The 19,490-nt window shown below is 40.3% G+C and overlaps 1 protein-coding gene across 1 annotated transcript in view; it reads left to right on the forward strand.

The window, feature by feature from the left end:
- Positions 1–19,490, forward strand: part of DDHD1 (DDHD domain containing 1) — a 105,906-nt gene that overhangs the window by 47,624 nt on the left and 38,792 nt on the right. Inside the window, exons 6-7 of the mRNA XM_038407010.2 lie at positions 8,953–9,059; positions 9,358–9,464. Coding sequence (XP_038262938.1) covers positions 8,953–9,059; positions 9,358–9,464 — 214 coding nt within the window. The remainder of the gene's footprint in view (positions 1–8,952; positions 9,060–9,357; positions 9,465–19,490) is intronic.

Raw genomic sequence — 19,490 nt, forward strand, 5'->3', positions numbered from 1 at the left:
TATATAAAAGCCAGGGCTGGTGTTAAGGGGTAGCAAGCAGGGCAGTTGCCTGGGGCCCCGTGACACAGAGGCCCCCACGAAGCTACATTGCTCATGCTCCAGCTTCAGCCCTGGGTGGCGGGGCTGAGGGTCCTGGGTTTCAGCTCCATGCAGTGGGGCTTCAGCTTTCTGCCCTGGGCCCCAGTGAGCCTGATCCTGGCCCTGCTTGGCGGCCCCCTGAAACCTGCTTGTGGCCCCGGACCCGTGGTTGAGAACTGCTGCCCTAGAGTACCCTCCTATGGGTTTGACCTTTGGGGGAGGTGATCTGGGCATAAGCATAAACTGTAACTTTTTCCTGTATCTGGTGTGCCTCTCTATGAATCTCATATTTTTATTTCCAAGTCATGTACAATCTACACCTCTGCTCATGGCAAAAAAAAGTCCCTTGTGGAAGCCTGCCAACAGAAAATTCCAGGATGCCTTGGAAGGTCACTTGAATAGGATTCAGATTGTGCTCTCTGCACCAGATGAGCCAAGTCCTTCACGTTCACTTGTTGTGCTTAGTGAATAGAAGCTTTTCTGGAAATTACAAGTTGATTAGGTCTCTAGAATATCAGTATTGCGGAAGTCTTAATCCTTCAGGTTTTAGGATGTTAAATTTCATCTCTGCAAATCGAGGTGGTTGAATGGCCTGTTAGTGAAGGAGACTTTTAAAGGCTGGTGGAATCAAAGATGTGCATGCTGCCACTTTTATCATTCTGAAAATTACTTGGACCTACCAAGAAGCCTATGTCTCCAGCAAAGTAATTGCTTACTGATGTGTCCACTAAAAAGACTTTTTTTGGAATCCCTTCCATTAAAGAATAATTGAAAATGGCATCTGGCAACCAGTAAAGAATTCTTCAGGTGGTAGAACAAGAACTAGAAAAGCAGTCAGCTGAGTTTTTATAACAAGTTTATTTTTATTAGTAGTAATATTTATTGTTTGTATTGTGGTAGTGCCTAGAGGCCACACCCCCAACTGTGCCAGTCGCTGTACAGGCATATTTACAAACAGGCAGCTCCTGTCCCCGAGAACTTACAATCTAAGGGCTTGTCTATACTACCTGCCAGATTGGCCAGCAGCGATTGATCCGGCGGCGGTTAATTTATTGCATCTAGTATAGATGTGATAAATCGAACGCTGAATGCTCTCCCGTCGACTCCAGTACTCCACCAGAACGAGGAGCACAAGCGGAGTTGACTGGAGAGCATCAGCTGTTGACTTACTGCAGCAAAGACACCGCGGTAAGTAAATCTAAGTACATCGACTTCAGCTACGCTATTCACATAGTTGAAGTTGGTATCTTAAATCGACCCCGTGCGGTAGTGTAGACAAGCCCTTAGTGTAAGATGAGAGAACAGGCGGATACAAAAAACAGAAGGAGGGAGCAGAAGACCACGGAGACTATTCTGATCGTCATGTCGTCCTCCCTTCCTGTACCCTAGCCTGGATCTGCTCCTCACAAAAGCCACCCTTTGTTATGGCTCCTCCCAGGTATTAAAATAGCATACTCCTTCCAGCTGTGGATGAAAGAGCAGCACTTGGGGTGGCAAAGAGTACGTCCACCCTGCAGTTGGGAATGAGCCTTCTAGACTGGGTAGACAGACTTGTGCTAGCTCTGCTTGAGTTACCGTGCCTAAAATAGCAGTGTGGACATTTCGGTACAGAAGGTAGGTTGGGCTAGCTGCCTGACTCCAAGCTCCCTGACTCCCTGGGTCTGAGCTCAGGTGGCTAGCTCAAGCTGCTGCCCTTCCTGGAATGTCCACATTGCTAATTTTAATGTGCAAACTCCAGTGGAGCTAGCTGCAAGTTTGTCTACCTGGGTTGGGTGGCACACTCGGCTGCAGTGTAGATATACCCCAAAGAGCCAGTTATTTCATCTGGTTGGCCTTTCTGTCCTTTTTTCTCCACCAACCAGTCAGCCAGATAGTGGAAAACAAAGTCCAGAAGAGTCAAAGTTGAAGGAATGTGCTGGGCCTATGGTGATTATCTCTCCTCCTACAGAAACACCTCCACGAGGCTTTCTTAATTTGAGTCCTTTTATGACAGTCCCATTTATACTACTTTGGAAATGACTTACTGGTTTTGCTGTTCTAGCCATACATTTATATACCCTCTGCAAAAAAATAGAAGAATTGATGGTCCTCAATAGATGAAGCTTTCTCTAAACCCCTTGTATTAATATGCGTGAACAACATTCCTACAAAGAGTGTATTCCCAATTTACAGATTAGTAAAATGAAGTATCGAGAGCTTAATTTATCCCTGCCACCATGTGGCAGACTCAGGGATAGTACTTTAGTCTTCTGACTCCTAGTCCCGTGTCTAAGAGACCATTCTTTCATTGCCCTATCTGTAAAGTTTTTAAGAGACCAGACTAGTCTCTGGGAAGTTGTTAATATTTTCTGATCTTGAGAGAGTTGGGTTAAGGACCCATTTATTCTCTCATAATTATGGATGGTCTCAGACTGAAGCACTAGCAGAGAAGAATAAACACTAATGACTCTGAATAATGTTTTCAGCTCTTCAGACACTATACTTTTTCTGTGTTATCAGCTATTAAATTGAATCTGTAAACTTGCTATACTAACTCTGAAGCTAATTTGCTTGCAGACTTTCCAGTTCTCAGTGTTGTATTGAACCTTTCTTATACTGGTTGTGAATAAGCTTAGTAATGCAATGTAATGAAAGAGAAAGTCATAGTGATGACTGTACAAATTTTTTTAAGCCTCTAATGCACATCAGCTAAATTAAGGAATCATAATTTCATTATTTTAGTCACAGAAATAAAGGCAGCAGAATGAAAGCGCACTGTAATTTTATTCATGACATTTCCCAAAACATTTATTTTCAATACACCATTCTAAATACATGAAATTATATCTGTATAACAAAATGTCTCAAAGTCTGCATTGCATCCATTTTTAATATGCTTTTGTCTTTTTATAAAAATCCTAAAATAACAGAATTACAGTCACTTTCACTAATTTGATTTACAAGAAGGCTATCCCTTTAATATGATCAAAATTTCAGTAACCAGATCATTTGTAATTGGGAGAAGACAAATTTCCATTTGTTGTTCTGGATCAGTTTCTGTCACTTCAGTCGGGTATTATTAATTCAGTCACTTGCTACAGAGAGGGGCTAGCTAATAAAGTAGCTTAAAATTCTTAAGTAAATTGAACAAGAAGGACACAAAGCAGTCTTATGATAAAAGGACTATCCCCAAAAGTTATTCATATGTTAATTTTATAAACCCTGTGTTATGCATCCTGATATACACCCCTGGCTATCTGCAAGGAAACTCAAACAGATCTTTATTTTGGTCAAAATTAAAGGGATGAAATTGATCAAAAGAGTGGGAAGCCGCTGTATGTTGATGTTTGTGCAGATGAGCCCTTTATCCATTGGACCCTTGCGTTGATTGCATAAGCTATTTGCTAAACGGTTTTAATGTATGAGAGAACTGAATGGCCAGAAGAAACCTTATGTGGCACTGCTACTGTGGGATAGTGGGAGTAGGGACTCGGTCCAATTGCAGGACCTTTTGATTCCATGTAGGTTTGACTGTATTTGCCCTGGTATTGTAAACATTGAGATGGATAGCACAGGAATGCTTACTGGATGGAAAAAAAAGAATAAAACAATAAATCCTATCTAGTTGTAAGTTGACTTGCAATATTTTTTAGTGACTTGCAAATATGTTTAGTCAGACAAACATGGCCAGTGTGTAATCTGTCTGGAAAATACTTAAACTAATTTTGAGGAACTTGATTGCAATATGATTTGAAATGTGGAAAGTGGAAATTAAAAAAACAACTAACTAGAAATTCAGGATACTCTTATACAAAATGAGAGATTTGAGGAAGTCATAAAATAAATGGAGAGATTGTAGTTTTGCTTAGGTTTTGTCAGTTTTTCATATTCTTTCTGTACCTATTCTTTCTGTATATATTTTCTTAAAACTGACAGGATATTGTTGTACCCTTTTTGTTTATCATTCCTAAATGTTAAACCCAACTCTTCTACAGTGACTGAGGGACTGGTCCTCATCACCCAGAATGAGAGTTATGTGGACCGCTGACTTATGATGATTTCTAATGTGTATAAATCCTGTCATCTTTCAATGAGACTTAAGCTCCAAAGTCTCTGAAGGCATGTCTATACTACATCTGCTGCTGAACAGAAGAGTTTTTTCATCAATGTAGTTAATCAGTTTTTCTAAGATGTAGTAGCTAAGTCAAGGGAAGAATTCTTCTTCCAACCTAGCTGTATCTACCCTGGGGGTTAGGTCGAGCTGATTATGGAGTTCAGGGCATGGAATTTTTCACAGCCCTGAGTGACCTACCTAGGTTGATCTAGTCTTTAAATGTAGACCAGGCCTAAATCTCTTTTGAAAATGGGATTTAGTTGCTTTTGTAAATTTTACCTTTAATCTATTGTGACAAAAGGTTTGGACTCGTGCTACTAGCGACTGGACAATGTCTCCACCAGTCTTAAGGTGGTTTTAATAAAAAAAAAATTCGGAAATAAATATCAAACTAGAAAATGTGCTTGGTTGGTGTTCCTGAGAAAAATGAAAAAAAAAGTATAGTATGTGGGTGCTGGATTTTTTTTGTGAACTGATGATAGAGTTGCTAGGGTGGACTGCTTCTCCAAATTTGGATGATTGTTTGTAATGGAGACTAACCAGGAAATCCTCTTCATCATCTTGCCCAAGGGTGGTTTTAGTAATATGCCAAACCCTTCCAAACAGGAATAGAATCCTGCGCACAACCTGGGCCTCTGGGAACTCAGTATTCCATGACGTGAAGGTTCCAATTTGCCTAGACTATACCCCATTGCTTCTGAAAAGAAAGAAGAGATCCACGGATACATGAGATGAGATTGACTTTTGTGGCCCCATAACCTTCCAAGCTTTGGGTGAATTTTATCAGACAACTAAACATCTTTAAAAACCCAACAAAGGTTAGTAACTTAATTGATAGAAAGAAGGCTGCAGTATCTGACGACATATCATCCCAGTCTTAAAGCGCTCTGATATACTGTTTCAATTAATACTTTATTCCTGTTTATAACTTGTATTGTTTTTTATATTTGCAACTTCCACCGTTGTATGAATCCTTTACTTTCTCCGGCTACTGTTAGGACACAGTTATTTCACAAAGGTGTTACTCTGCTATCCTAACTTCTTGTACTTATTGTGTGGAATTCTGTGCATTCTGCATGTCTGGTGCTTCTGTGCTTTTACCAGTTGTTGGAAGCTAGGAGCTGATTGCATCCTGTTTAATATTGATGTTAGTATTTCCGAACTCATGTTATTAGTAGGCCACAAACAGTTCTGTTTCTCAGAAGAGGCAAAAACTTCTCTAGTCTCTGCCTAAGGAGTGTTAGTATTTCCAAGAACTGCTCTTTAGCTTTTAAAGTTTAACTTTTCCTGTGTCTTGTGCTATATGATGAACTTCTTTTATTCAGTCAAGTGTATTTTCTTTTGTTTTGCTACGCAGGTGGCTCGCTAAAGGTGGTATTATAAATATATTTACTGAATTTCCTGCATTATCATCTTGATGATCTCTAAAATGTAGATTTTGTGGGGGTAAAGTTAGGCTCTCAAATGAGTTTCTCTGGAGCCATCTTGTAAGAAATGGCATAGTAGAGTCTTTACCTGCCAGCATTAGATCAGTTTGTGGTTGAGGTGTTTGTATTGTTCTGTGTGGTCATTCTGTATCTCCTCCTTTCTCCTTCCCTTAAGGATGTCCCCAAGAAATCTGAGGATTTCCTTTCTTCTGCTGCTCTATTTACCCCCACCACATTATTCTTTTGGCCTCATATCTAGGGTTGCCAGGCGTCCAGTTTTCTACTGGAACGCCTGGTCAAAAGGGGACCCTGGCAGCTCAGGTCAGCACAGCTGACCAGGCAGCTAAAAGTCCGGTTGGCGGCACAGCGGAGCTAAGGCAGGCTCCCTGTGGCTCCCGAAGCAGCCAGTGAGTGGCAAAACTGCAACGGACACATTTTCCCACCAGTAGCAGTTTTCCGGCTCCTAGGTGCAGGGACGACCATGGGGGCTCCGCGCACTGCCCCCGCCACGAGTACCCTGGCCCCTCCAGAGGGAGATGCCGGCAGTTTCCACCCTCTTCCACAGGGAGCCTGTCTTAGCCCTACTGCGCTGCCTACTGGGAGTCGCCTGAGGTAAGCGCCACCCGACTGGAGCCCGCACCTTGAACCCCCTCCCGCATCCCAACCTCCTGACCCAGCCTAGAGCCCCCTCCTAACTCCCTCCCCGAGCCCGCAACCCAAACCTCTGCCCCAACTCTGAGCCCCCTCCTGCACCCCAAACCCCCCAGCCCAGAGCGCACACCCCTTGCCAGAGCCCGAACCTCAACCTCCTGTCCCAGTCCAGTGAAAGTGAGTGAGGTTGGGGGAGAGTGAGCGATGGGGGGGGCGCCTTGGAGAAGAGGCGGGGCAGGGGTATTTGGTTTTGTGCAATTAGAAAGTTGGCAACTCTACTCATATCAGAGACATCCTTCTGAGGAGGACTAATAGGGCTTCCTTCAGAGCCGGTCAGTTCCACTTCTTTTATCTTTTGAATGAACTGTCTGGCTGAGTAGACTCCTCAGTTTCCTTCTCTTGTGGGCTGAGCATGCTGCTGTACCTCTAAGCATTTACCATCCCATAGGTCTGGGGAACCAAGGGGCTAGGAGTACAACTAAACTCAGGTTTTAAAAATGGGGGCACCGGTTATTTGTGTCTCCAGGCCATTTGGTCAGCCCAACAGTTTTAAAATGAGTGTGAAAAAGGCAATTTCCCTTCCTTTCATTCCCTCCCTCAAAAAACAAAAATAAAAATCCTTTCAGTCAAAATGAAATAGTTTTATATCTATTTTATGGAATAGTTAGCTTCAACTGCCTATTGAAATGAAAAGCTTTCTGATTTCTGAGGGATGTAATGTGTACTTTTTTGAGGATGGAATTGTTTTTAAAAAAATCTATGTCCAAATATTAATATGTTGGTAGAGAATATATTTTTCAAAGCACTCACAAACATCATCTACTTTCTCCTTGCAACCTCCCAGTCAGAGAGGTGAGTATTATTTGTATTTTACAAATGGGGAAACTAAAGCAGAGACATGGAAGTGACTTGCCCAAAGCTACCCTAGAATCTCTCCATCAAAGTCAATTAGCTTTGAATCAGGCAGCGTATAGTGAATGAGTGGCAGAGCGGGGGTAGAATTTGGGATTACCTGGTTTCCTGCTGCAAATTCGTTCCACTAGATGCAGTTGCTTCTAACGCCACAAGTGCAGCTTACTCATAAATCTGTAGACAGGCCTGCAAAACAGAGGCGACAAACTCTCATTATACAGTTGTGTCCAAAATAGACCATATATGTACACCAGAGAACCTAAAGGAAAAAAAAATCTCTCACCAGCTTCCAACAGTTCATCTGAACTAGTATTTCCTGTGTGGGAACCCTAGTGTAGACTGGATTCCAGCAGCTTCCGGCTTTCTCATAGTTCGTTAATTGATATGATGATTTTAAAAAGAAAAAGGGGGGGGAAAACCCTGGAAACTGACAGACTTGTCTACACTAGCTTCAATATCAATGGGATGTTTTTTCTAAATTGCCTAGTTGTAGGCAAGTCTATAATAATGATACTGCTCCAACTGAAGGCACTAAAAGGAGTTTGCTTATAAAAAGAAATATGCATGTTGGAGCACTGAACTAAGTCTCATTTCCTCTTTTCAGAACAAACTCTAATGCCTGTAATTGGGAAATAAACAGTCATTTTGGAAATGGCTCTTCCTAGCTCAGGGCTACTGCCCTTTTAAAGCCTGTTTTTGTGTGCTTTTACAATTTTTTTTTTTTTTAAAGGAACACCATCAACATAAATCACACTTCTTTCTGAAAATTATTATCTGCTAGTGTTGTCAGGATCAGCTAAGATTACTATCACTGAAGGAGAGTAGAGAAAAACATAGCTTCCTTTACTTGTTTGTTTGTGCATTGTATAGCATTTTTATATATTTTTGCTGTCTTCTTTTAATCGGTGGTTAGCCAGCTTCCCTTGTTTTTTTGAGAGTCTTTCACACAGAAGCAAAGGAGGGAGACTTTTTTTTTTTTTTTTTAAGGGAAATGATTATAAAAGCCCTAAAAATGGCAGAGGGAGTCAGAGATACATTCAGTACTTGAAAATACTTTTTTTTTTAATTAATTAAATTCAAATAAGGCCCATGAATGCCTATGCTCAAATGTGCTTTAAAAAGAAAAAAAGCTTTAAAGAACAGTTAGTTTATTTGCAGCCATTGCCACCAGATTGAATACTAATAAACGCTCCTGTTGCTTGCTTTGAGGCCTTTCAAGCCTTCCAACCTCTCCCTTGGGAGCCATCTCACTTCTAAAGCGACAGTCTAACTCTTCAGACTACATGTAGTCAAACTGATAATTGTTTTCATGGTCATATTTTAAAAATCTAAATTAGCTTCTTTATGTACAAGTCGAATCACTTGGGTGAAATCCAGAGCCCATTGAAATCAATGGCACGGACTTCAGTTGAGGCCAGGATTTCACCATTGGGCCTGATTCAAAACCCACTGAAGTTAATGGGAAGACTCCCTCTAACTTTAATGGGTTTTGGGTCATGGCTTTAATATAATTCAATAGCAATTTCAGAGACTTTATCTCTTGGGTAATTAATATACAAAGTTTCCATTATATAAGAATTAAGTACCTTAGTATAGTACATTTTAAGGTCACATGGTATTTAGAAGTAACAGTAAGCATGATATTTTTATTAATGTGTACTGCAATAATTGAAAAGTAACAGTGTGAGAAGTTTGATTTGTGTACATTATGGTAACTTTTAATTTGAAATATTGTAATTTTATTTGATGTAACCTGCATCTTAGTTAACATAGCAATTTTAATTTTTTTAGGATGCGAGATACTGCAAGAAAAATAGAAGAGAAGTACTTTTGCAATCTTGCAACACATGTTGAGTTTCTGCCTGTTGAATGGAGATCAAAACTTGCTCTTGATGGAGGTACAGTTACTGAAAATACAATTTTTAGGCATGCATAAGTATTAACAAAATGGTGATTTATATTGGAAAGTTCTTCTCTTTGGGACAAATATGGGAAAAGTGGACACTTAGATTGGCTTGAAGTGTTAATTTCAGTACTTAATTCCTTTTAGATATATCATTAATTGTAATTTTGTAATTGTGTTCTCAGAAGTATGTAGCCATATTCTGGATTTTTTTCCACGTTTTATTTATCAGTATATCTTGTAAGGTTTTGAATCTAACACTTGAGTCTCTCTCTCTTTTTTTTTTTTTTTAGACACTGTTGATTCCATTACTCCTGATAAAGTGCGTGGTTTAAGGGATATGTTGAACAGCAGTGCAATGGATATAATGTATTATACAAGTCCTCTTTATAGAGATGAAGTAAGTGTTTTTTTTATATATTTTGCTCTAGAGCAAGGCAAATAATGGCTGAAATGAAACTGCACTTCAGAATTTAAACAAAAATTTACACCCTCTTCTAAAAAGGAAGGCTCATTTTGGGGTATCTGTGAACTATAAAAAATTTGTTAAATATGGTGATTTTTTGTCTTTAGTTTAGTTAGTTTAATAGCTCCCAGAATTTTGCTAGGTCCTGTGCAACACAAATGGGTTTCAGAGTAGCAGCCGTGTTAGTCTGTATTCGCAAAAAGAAAAGTGCATCAAATGCATCCGATGAAGTGAGCTGTAGCTCACGAAAGCTTATGCTCAAATAAATTTGTTAGTCTCTAAGGTGCCACAAGTACTCCTTTTCTTTTTACAAATGGGTTCCTGTCCCAGTGTGTGGAATCTAGTTTCACAGGTGGTGCAACATTGTGGTAGCAAAACAATAAAGGGAGGGTGGTGAGGATGGGTTCCAGCAATAAGATTGTGGCATCTCAGCACTGGCTCTTGCACTGTGTGGTAAGGCAGAAACCTTGATGAATTTTTTGTAGGTGTCATTTTTGTAGGTGCTCAGATGCTTTGAATGTCATCAAACTAGATATTCAGTTGTTTTATAAAAGAAGCTACTAGTTAGACTTGCAAAAGGCCTATATTATGGCAAAATCATGTACATGATGAGTTCTTTCATAGTGCAGTGTTGTCTGTGATGGGGCAATGTAGGTTTTCAGTAACAAATATAATCGTACTACCTGAAGGGGGGTTCCAAAGAGGATGGAGCTCGGTTGTTCTCAGTGATAGCAGATGACCGAACAAGAAGCAATGGTCTCAAGTTGCAGTGGGGGAGGTCTAGGTTGGATATTAGGAAAAACTATTTCGCTAGGAGGGTGGTGAAGCACTGGAATGGGTTACCTAGGGAGGTGGTGGAATATCCTTCTTTAGAGGTTTTTAAGGCCTGGCTTGACAAAGCCCTGGCTGGGATGATTTAGTTGGGGTTGGTCCTGCTTTGAGCAGGGGGTTGGACTAGATGATCTCCTGAAGTCTTTTCCAATCCTAATCTTCTGTGATTCTATGAGTACTACAAAAAGCTGTCAGTATGGTAAAGACAAACATTTAAATTTTTAAAAATCTCAAACCTTGTAATATGCTGAGTGTGGTTTATATTATATATCCCAATAACAGTACTGAAATTTGTATCTGACGATTTTTAATCAACACCATTTATGTGGAGCTTGCTTCAGTCTGATTTAGCTTTTTAGTATTAGAATGTATAGGTCCTTTTCTCTTGTCTGTGTTAAAATTTCTTTTATTTTAAACCAGTTAGCAAAAACATTTTGGGGAGAAAAATGTCTGTCCTTTTGTCCTTTTCATTCATTTTGAGTAAGCTTGTGGTGCATAGTATCAAATAGTATCAAGCAGAGCACCTTGTTAAAAGAAGAACTGTATTTTGGCAAATCATAGAATCATAGAATCATAGAATATCAGGGTTGGAAGGGACCCCAGAAGGTCATCTAGTCCAACCCCCTGCTCAAAGCAGGACCAAGTCCCAGTTAAATCATCCCAGCTAGGGCTTTGTCAAGCCTGACCTTAAAAACCTCTAAGGAAGGAGATTCTACCACCTCCCTAGGTAACGCATTCCAGTGTTTCACCACCCTCTTAGTGAAAAAGTTTTTCCTAATATCCAATCTAAACCTCCCCCATTGCAACTTGAGACCATTACTCCTCGTTCTGTCATCTGCTACCATTGAGAACAGTCTAGAGCCATCCTCTTTGAAACCCCCTTTCAGGTAGTTGAAAGCAGCTATCAAATCCCCCCTCATTCTTCTCTTCTGCAGACTAAACAATCCCAGCTCCCTCAGCCTCTCCTCATAAGTCATGTGCTCTAGACCCCTAATCATTTTCGTTGCCCTTCGTTGTACTCTTTCCAATTTATCCACATCCTTCCTGTAGTGTGGGGCCCAAAACTGGACACAGTACTCCAGATGAGGCCTCACCAGTGTCGAATAGAGGGGAACGATCACGTCCCTCGATCTGCTCGCTATGCCCCTACTTATACAACCCAAAATGCCATTGGCCTTCTTGGCAACAAGGGCACACTGCTGACTCATATCCAGCTTCTCGTCCACTGTCACCCCTAGGTCCTTTTCCGCAGAACTGCTGCCGAGCCATTCGGTCCCTAGTCTGTAGCGGTGCATTGGATTCTTCCATCCTAAGTGCAGGACCCTGCATTTATCCTTATTGAACCTCATTAGATTTCTTTTGGCCCAATCCTCCAATTTGTCTAGGTCCTTCTGTATCCTATCCCTCCCCTCCAGCGTATCTACCACTCCTCCCAGTTTAGTATCATCCGCAAATTTGCTGAGAGTGCAATCCACACCATCCTCCAGATCATTTATGAAGATATTGAACAAAACGGGCCCCAGGACCGACCCCTGGGGCACTCCACTTGACACCGGCTGCCAACTAGACATGGAGCCATTGATCACTACCCGTTGAGCCCGACAATCTAGCCAGCTTTCTACCCACCTTATAGTGCATTCATCCAGCCCATACTTCCTTAACTTGCTGACAAGAATGCTGTGGGAGAACAAGAATGCTGTGGGAGATGTTTTACTATATCACTGTTTTGTGATATCTTTTTCAGAGCACTTACTCGAATTTAAATTAGCCTCCTGGTTGTATATTTCTGTTTTCATTTTATTCATTTGGACGCTTCCTGCTTAGAATTAGCATTCCTGTTTGCTGATAACATTGAGTGGTTTCTCTTCAAGCAGCTCACACTTCTAATGCTTTTCATCCAAATATCTCAAAGTACTTTACAAGCAGCTAATTAAACCTCAGTAAGCCCCTGTGAGGTAGATTAAGCAATGAGTAGGGATCAGTTCAGCCGTATCTGTGCAGAAATGCAGCAGCTATTCTACCTAGTAAACCTACATAATAATTTAGAACAGATTAGAACTAGTGTAACTACTGCTTTACAACTTTTGACCCTTCTGTAAGCAAACTGACCAAATGGATTCATGAACGGTATGTACCATTTTATTTCTGCTGCTCTCTCACTTACTGAAGTGAGTCATGTCACTTAGGATATGTCTGCACTGCAGAGTATGGGGGTGGGGACATGGGTGCACCGGGGGAATTAATTACTGCATGCGTAGACATGGGCTTCAGTACAAGCTATACAAGTCCTCCCTGAATCCTGTGTAGTTACTCAGGAAGGCAAGCACAGGCTGAAGCCTGCACTGCCACAGTGTCACTGCTATTGGTACCCAATCTAGTTAGATTAAAGCTAGCTTGTGTATGTCTATATGTGCCCCGCAGACCTACCTACCCACCCACCCCCAAAGTGCACTGTAGATATACCCTCAGTCCAAACCAGGAAGCAGCACACAAACCCACTGCTAATGTAGATGTATTGCTCTGCTGAATACTATGACAACATGGCAGATGACCCCCACCTCCAACATTAGTTGGCATTTTTCTGTAACACAATGGCAGAACTCCAAAAGTTGCTTCTGATTTTGACTGAATAGCTGGCTGGTCTGAATAACTCATGTAGCATATTAGTCACATATTAATGTTTTAAATTCTGTAGAAAATAGTGGGAAACTATGATAAAATTTGTTGTGATATGCAGGTATCTCCTACATATATGTGAACAGTTATCACTTACCTCAAGACTCTCCTCTTTGGTGTCCATTTATGGTAGTGTAACTATGTGAAGATGATTTCAGTGGGTTTCTTAGTTTCACACCCATGTAACAGTAGCTTTGTGTTTCTTTAATAATAAAGGGTTTTGACAGATTAAAAAGATTAATTGACATGATATAAATTTAGCATTTTGTTATCTATCTTCTCTTGTTAAATGCTCATTTCAGTGATCTGCACTATACTTAAACTTTCCAAGCTCATTGTAATCTCTACATTATTTATATGTATTTTCCTTGCAGAAAATGGCCTCTGAATACAGTACAAATAGTAATTTGCACATTTAATCCAGGGATATCTAAACATTTTCTCTGAATTAAGCCTTGCAACACCTACCCACAGTTGGTAGGAGATGCATATGGAGCACTTCGCCCACTATTGAAATGCAGCCACTGCTAGAATGGAACACTGCAGCTATTTAACAACATAAAGCAACATTTCACAATAGCTTAGGACAGGAAGTGAAAAATACTATAACCAGCTGAAACTACAGAAGAACTGAACAAATTAAAATTTGGCCAGGACATCATGATTAACAACTCTGTTCTAACAGAACATTTCATGAAACCTCCATTTGACTACAAGTGTTTAAGACATCTGTGTTATGTTTCAAAGAAATGGTGTCCCCCATCACTATATTAGGCATTGATTCAGTATTTAAGGAAATGTGCCATCTACTGACAAATGACCAGCTCTGCTTCTGGAGCTGCTAAGTTTTTCTTGAAGGTCTCCCATCTGTCCATTTCAGCCTGTATTTAGTAAGATCTGAGGAACGATGACTGCTATATAGAAAAGGAAGATAATGTGCTGTACTAGGCCAATTAATAAACTAAAATGCACAGACTACATACCAAGGAGATTCCTTGTGCAGGTATTCCCTAGTGTTCCTTTAAATTACTTGATATTTTCATAATGTCTAAATATTCAGTAATAATTATTTCATAGTTATACTCTTGCAATTTTGAACAAATAAAAAATTTACTAACCTTTGCATTATTAAGATCTTGCAAATTACTGTATTAAAACCCTGTTTACAAAGATGCAGTTGTTTGGCACAAGTCTTGACAGGCTTCATATCTAATATTATTTTTTTTAACATCTTTTCATATTTGAAAGGGTTATTCAAATGAAGATTAAGTATTACCAATATTTCAGAGTATGGACCTGAATTGGAGAAACTTCTGTGTTATTTTTGGAACTTGAAACCTCGAGTATTCAGGAAATATTTCCAAACTACATCACACTGGTAGCATAATCTTTAAAAGGTAGTTCTTGGAGTACCTAAAGAGGATAAGCTGAAAAGGAGCCCATTTTCCAATATTTTCGCTGTCCAGACTGTATCTTCTCTGTAGTGCCTTCTTGATGTCAACTTTACCTTTGAAGCCTCCTGACACTGCACAGCCTACCTAGCAGCAAGAGAGTGCACTTGTTTTTGTTTAAAAGTGAGAGGTTTGTGAAGCCAGAAGCTTTAACTTATGCTGATAACTGAGATTGATGCAATGTTGTTTTTGCTTAGTCTGCTGAACCGAATAGCTAAAGAACTGCTTTACAGGTTTTTTGTTTCTACTTAACTTATCTGCTTGTCCTTGAATGTCTTGTCAACTTTGTAATATGCCGGTATACGGGATGTGCCTGTACCAAAATACTTAAATTTAGTCCCAAATGACTGTAGCAGACAGTAAGATTCTGAAAATGAGTTTTTCAGTTGGCCAGCCTCAACATTTCAACAGAATGAGGAATCCTGCAGCAGAGAGCAGCTCTTTTGGGGTGAGAGGAGTAGAACAGAGGTACTTCAGGAAGCTGTGCTATTTAGACAGAGGGGAAGCAAAAAAGGGATATGAGAGGGTCTCACCTCTGCTTTCAGTAAATGTGGCTTGAAGTTGGATCAGAAGGCCTTGAAACAGGGGCAACAGAGTAGAATGCCGCTGTCAGAAGTCAAGAGACTTGACTGGCAGTGTACACTTTAGTCCAATGTGATAAGCCCTGTAGTTATCTTTGTGACATCCTCTCAGCCTTTATTCCTCCAATTCAGATTCAAGAGGCTACACCACAGTGTGAGTGTAAATGTGCTTCTCAGGACCCATTCAAGCTTCTTAAATGTCAGTCTGGTTTATTTCAGAGTAGCAGCCGTGTTAGTCTGTATTCGCAAAAAGAAAAGGAGTACTTGTGGCACCTTAGAGACTAACAAATAAATTTGTTAGTCTCTAAGGTGCCACAAGTACTCCAGTCTGGTTTATAGATATCTTCCCCCTGAATTTTATCTGACTGTCATTATGGCTTTCTACATGCTCATGGAAAGCTCTTAATCGGATTCATGAAGGTCATAGTGCATTTACCCTCTCAAACGTGATATAAGCTGCTGACCTTTGAGCAACTTGATCCTGTGAGGTCAAGTTTCTTGATTTGTTTGTAAACATGCCTAGATTTTAGATGTCAGTTTGCTACCATATATGGGGAAAACCTTGGAACTTTCTTTTGTTGTTCATTTGCAAACTAACCGATCACCATCTAGTTGTTACAAATACTGTCTTCTGACTCTTCAAACAAATACAAAACGACTTGGATGCACCCTTGCTCGAGTCACTGGCATCTGATTCACTATGTGTTGGTCTAACAACGGGACCTACAGAATGTGCACATAACTTGGGTATTACACAGAGCTTATTGTTGAACTTATCATTGTCTTGTTTGATCAAAGCTTTCCCTCTCTATCTGGTTGAAAATGCATAAAATCCTGTCAATTAAGTATGTAAATGTTGCTTGGCTGAATGATCTGTCAATCACCGAACAATTTTCAACCTAGTTAACTACCGTTTTTTCTAAACCATTGCATCTCTTCCAACAATCAGTGGTGATGTACCTGCTGAATGGGTATCTCTGCGTGATACTATAACACTATTATGGATTGTGTTGGGTATATGAGATGCCATCATAAAGAGTGGTTTGACAGTAATGATCCTGATATATTGAATTTTCCTGATGTAAAGTGACGAGCACATGCTGTGCTCTTAACTGACCTGTTCTCTGGGTTGAAAAAGGCCAGATATAAGGCAGCTTGCAGTACACTCCAACACAAACTCCACCAAATGCAAAATGTGTGGTTTAACCATAAAGCAGAGGAACTGCAGGCCCTTACTGATAAATGTGACTCCAACGGTTTCTATGATGTGGTCAAAGCTGTGTATGGCACTGCCTGATCTGCCTTGACACTGCAAACAAGTGCTGATGGTAAATCTCTCATCAGAGATCATACTGATATCCACCAACAGTGGCTTGAACATTTTATTGAACCACTTAATCGTTCCTGTTGAGTCACTGGATAATGTCTATAAACTGTCCACATCTGCTCCACTTGCCGATCCACCCACATGAGCCAATGTGTTCAAGTAATGAAAAATAATAAATCCCCTGGTCCCGATGCCATTCCAGCAGAGGTTTACAGACATGGAGGAAATCTTTGCATTGACAAGCTCTTTGAATTTTTCTTGCATCTAGCTTCAAGCAGTTAGTTATACCACAGCAACTGAAAGATGCCAACATCTCAGAGCGTAAAGGCTCTGAAAGCAATTGTAGTAACTACCATGGTATCTCTTTGCTCTCTGTGACCAGCAAGATTCTTGCACCGATCCTCTTGACCTGTCTTAATCACAGGTTTCAGAGTAGCAGCCGTGTTAGTCTGTATTCGCAAAAAGAAAAGGAGTACTTGTGGCACCTTAGAGACTAACAAATTTATTAGAGCATAAGCTTTCGTGAGCTACAGCATCCGATGAAGTGAGCTGTAGCTCACGAAAGCTTATGCTCTAATAAATTTGTTAGTCTCTAAGGTGCCACAAGTACTCCTTTTCTTTTTGACCTGTCTTGTGACCCAAATCAACATCATTCTATCTCCATCACAGTGTGGCTTTTGTGCTCAGCAGAGCACTGTTGACATGTTTTTCATCATTCGACAGTTACAGGGAAAACGTTGCAAAAAGCATCAACCTTTCTACATTATGTTTCTGAATCTAACCAAGGTATTCAGTATGGACAACCTCACTGCCCTCTGGAAATTGCTCACTAAATTTGGGTGTCCAGACAAATTTATTAACTTCATTTGGCAGTTCCATGGAGGTATGGCTGGAAGAATTAGCGTTGATGGTGATCTAATAGATCCATTTCCAATCACAAGCAGGGTGAAGCATGGGTGTGTCCCCACTCTTAGCATTTTTGGTCTATTCTTTGCTTCAGGGCTAGAGGGAAGCCCTTTGTGGTGCTTCAAATGACATCTGTATGCGCTTTTGCATTGGTAAGTGTCACTGGAGAACAGTCTCGGTGCTCTAGAACCTCTCTGAATGAACTTCAGACAGGACTCTCTTATAGTGTGACTACCCCTCAGGGCACGCTCACTAGGGGAGGCCTCCTTGGGTCTGACCTCAGAGCATTCAGTACTCTTGTTCACACCATGAGCTCCCTGCAGTGAGTCCACCTGGATAGGGACACCTGGGGAGGCCTTACACACCCCCCAAAGGAACTATGCATCCCTACTTCGCAATAAGCAGCAACTCTCAGCCAGCGTTGTAAAACAGAACAATTCCTTAGTCATCTGGAACTCAGTGTAGAACAGTTCTTGTCAGCACAGAAAGTAGGAAGTCAGTAGAAAGTAGTTTCAGCAAAGTCCATCTGGGGGAGGGGATCCAGAGCCCTGGGCTCTCCTTCCTGAGTTCCAAACCAGGAGACTGAGCCAGCTTCCAGCAGCCGCCCCTCTGTCACACTCAGTTGCCCCTCCTCAGTCCTTTGTCTCTTTCATGGGCAAACAGATCACCTAGGCTCTCTCTTCAGTCCTCTGTTCTCCTGCTGGTTAAAACTGGGTGAACCTCTGGGCCATCAGTTGCTAAGTTACAAAATGTTCAGGCTACTATATGGCAGTCACACCTGCCCTCTTGGGGTCTCTGAAATAATCACACCCCCTTGTCCCACCACCTAGATACCGGTGTGACATATAGGGGAAACTGAGGCACACTAGCTGTTTGCACCCCCTGTTGCAATACCAGTAACTTCCTGAATGAGTAGATCCATATCCCACCTTGCACCAGCCCCCTACTTACAGTTTCTTGTCAGCCCCCTAGACCTTGCCACTTTCAGGTTTACATAACCCATGAAGTGCTTAGAGGGTATATGCTGTCTCTGTCTAGAAACAAGAAAGACAGGAACCCTCTCTTTAAGGAAGAAATCCAAACAACTGAAGTATTTTAATGTTTTTATTGTTTTTTGTGTTACAGTAATACTCAAAGGCCCCAATCAATATCAGGGCTTCGTTATGCTAAGTGCTATACAAATACATGGTTCTTGCCCTTGAAGAGCCTACAGTTAAATTTGAAACAATCTGGGGTTTAATTTTTTTTAAAAAACATCAATTTGAGGTTTTTGTGCCACTAAATATTAATTTAACTTTTCAGTGGTTGAAAGGGGACAGCAGCCCTTCAAAAAATATATTGCTTAAAAAAGAGAAAAGCCAGCAAAGAAAACCATTAGGCTTTAACCTCTGTTTTGTAAATATAAAAAGTGATGATACAAAGACTGATGTTAAAGCCTGCAGCATACAGAACAGTGTGCAATTTTGTTTCCATTCTCATGAGAATTAATATTACCCCCAAATCTAAGCATATTTAGTTGTTTTAAAAAAATCAGTTATGAGGAAAAGTTAAATTAGTTGGGTTTATTTAACCTTCTTAGAGAAGTGAATATTTTGAAGTAACTTAACTGGAAATATTTATAGATTCCGAGGCCAGAAGGGAACACTATGGCCATTTAGTCTGATCTCCTGTATAAGACAGGCCAATATTCAGTTATTAGTAGTTGTAGCTAATGAATTGTTTGTATTAGAATTTTTAAAAAAGCAGTCTAGGAAAGGAAAGTCAATGGAGAATTAAAGCAGTACTTTTGATATTGGACATGAAAAAGTAAGGCCATTGATTTAAGAAGCATAAAGGAGTTTGTACTGAATGCATTTTCTAGAGAGGAGATGAGGTTTATAACAAGATAAAATGAGAAAACTGATTTGGTGAGGTTAAAATACCTTTTAACAAGATGAATAATTTTCTCAGACCAAGGTGTCCTTTTGCTGGCCAAAATATTTTGTCCTTTTAAGATTGAGAAAGCTATTGAGGGTTAAATAATAATATCTTAATTTTGTGACATACACTGATTACCCAAATCATATCTTAACTGGAATTTAAAATGTAAGCCGCTTTTTTTTTTTTTTTTTTGCTTACTAAATACCAAAAGATTCAGTTATATAATCCTAATGCTGATGTAGACCCATGTAGTCAGAGGAAACAAATG

Source organism: Dermochelys coriacea, chromosome 6 (genome assembly GCF_009764565.3).
Source record: "Dermochelys coriacea isolate rDerCor1 chromosome 6, rDerCor1.pri.v4, whole genome shotgun sequence".
Classification (NCBI taxonomy): domain Eukaryota; kingdom Metazoa; phylum Chordata; order Testudines; family Dermochelyidae; genus Dermochelys; species Dermochelys coriacea.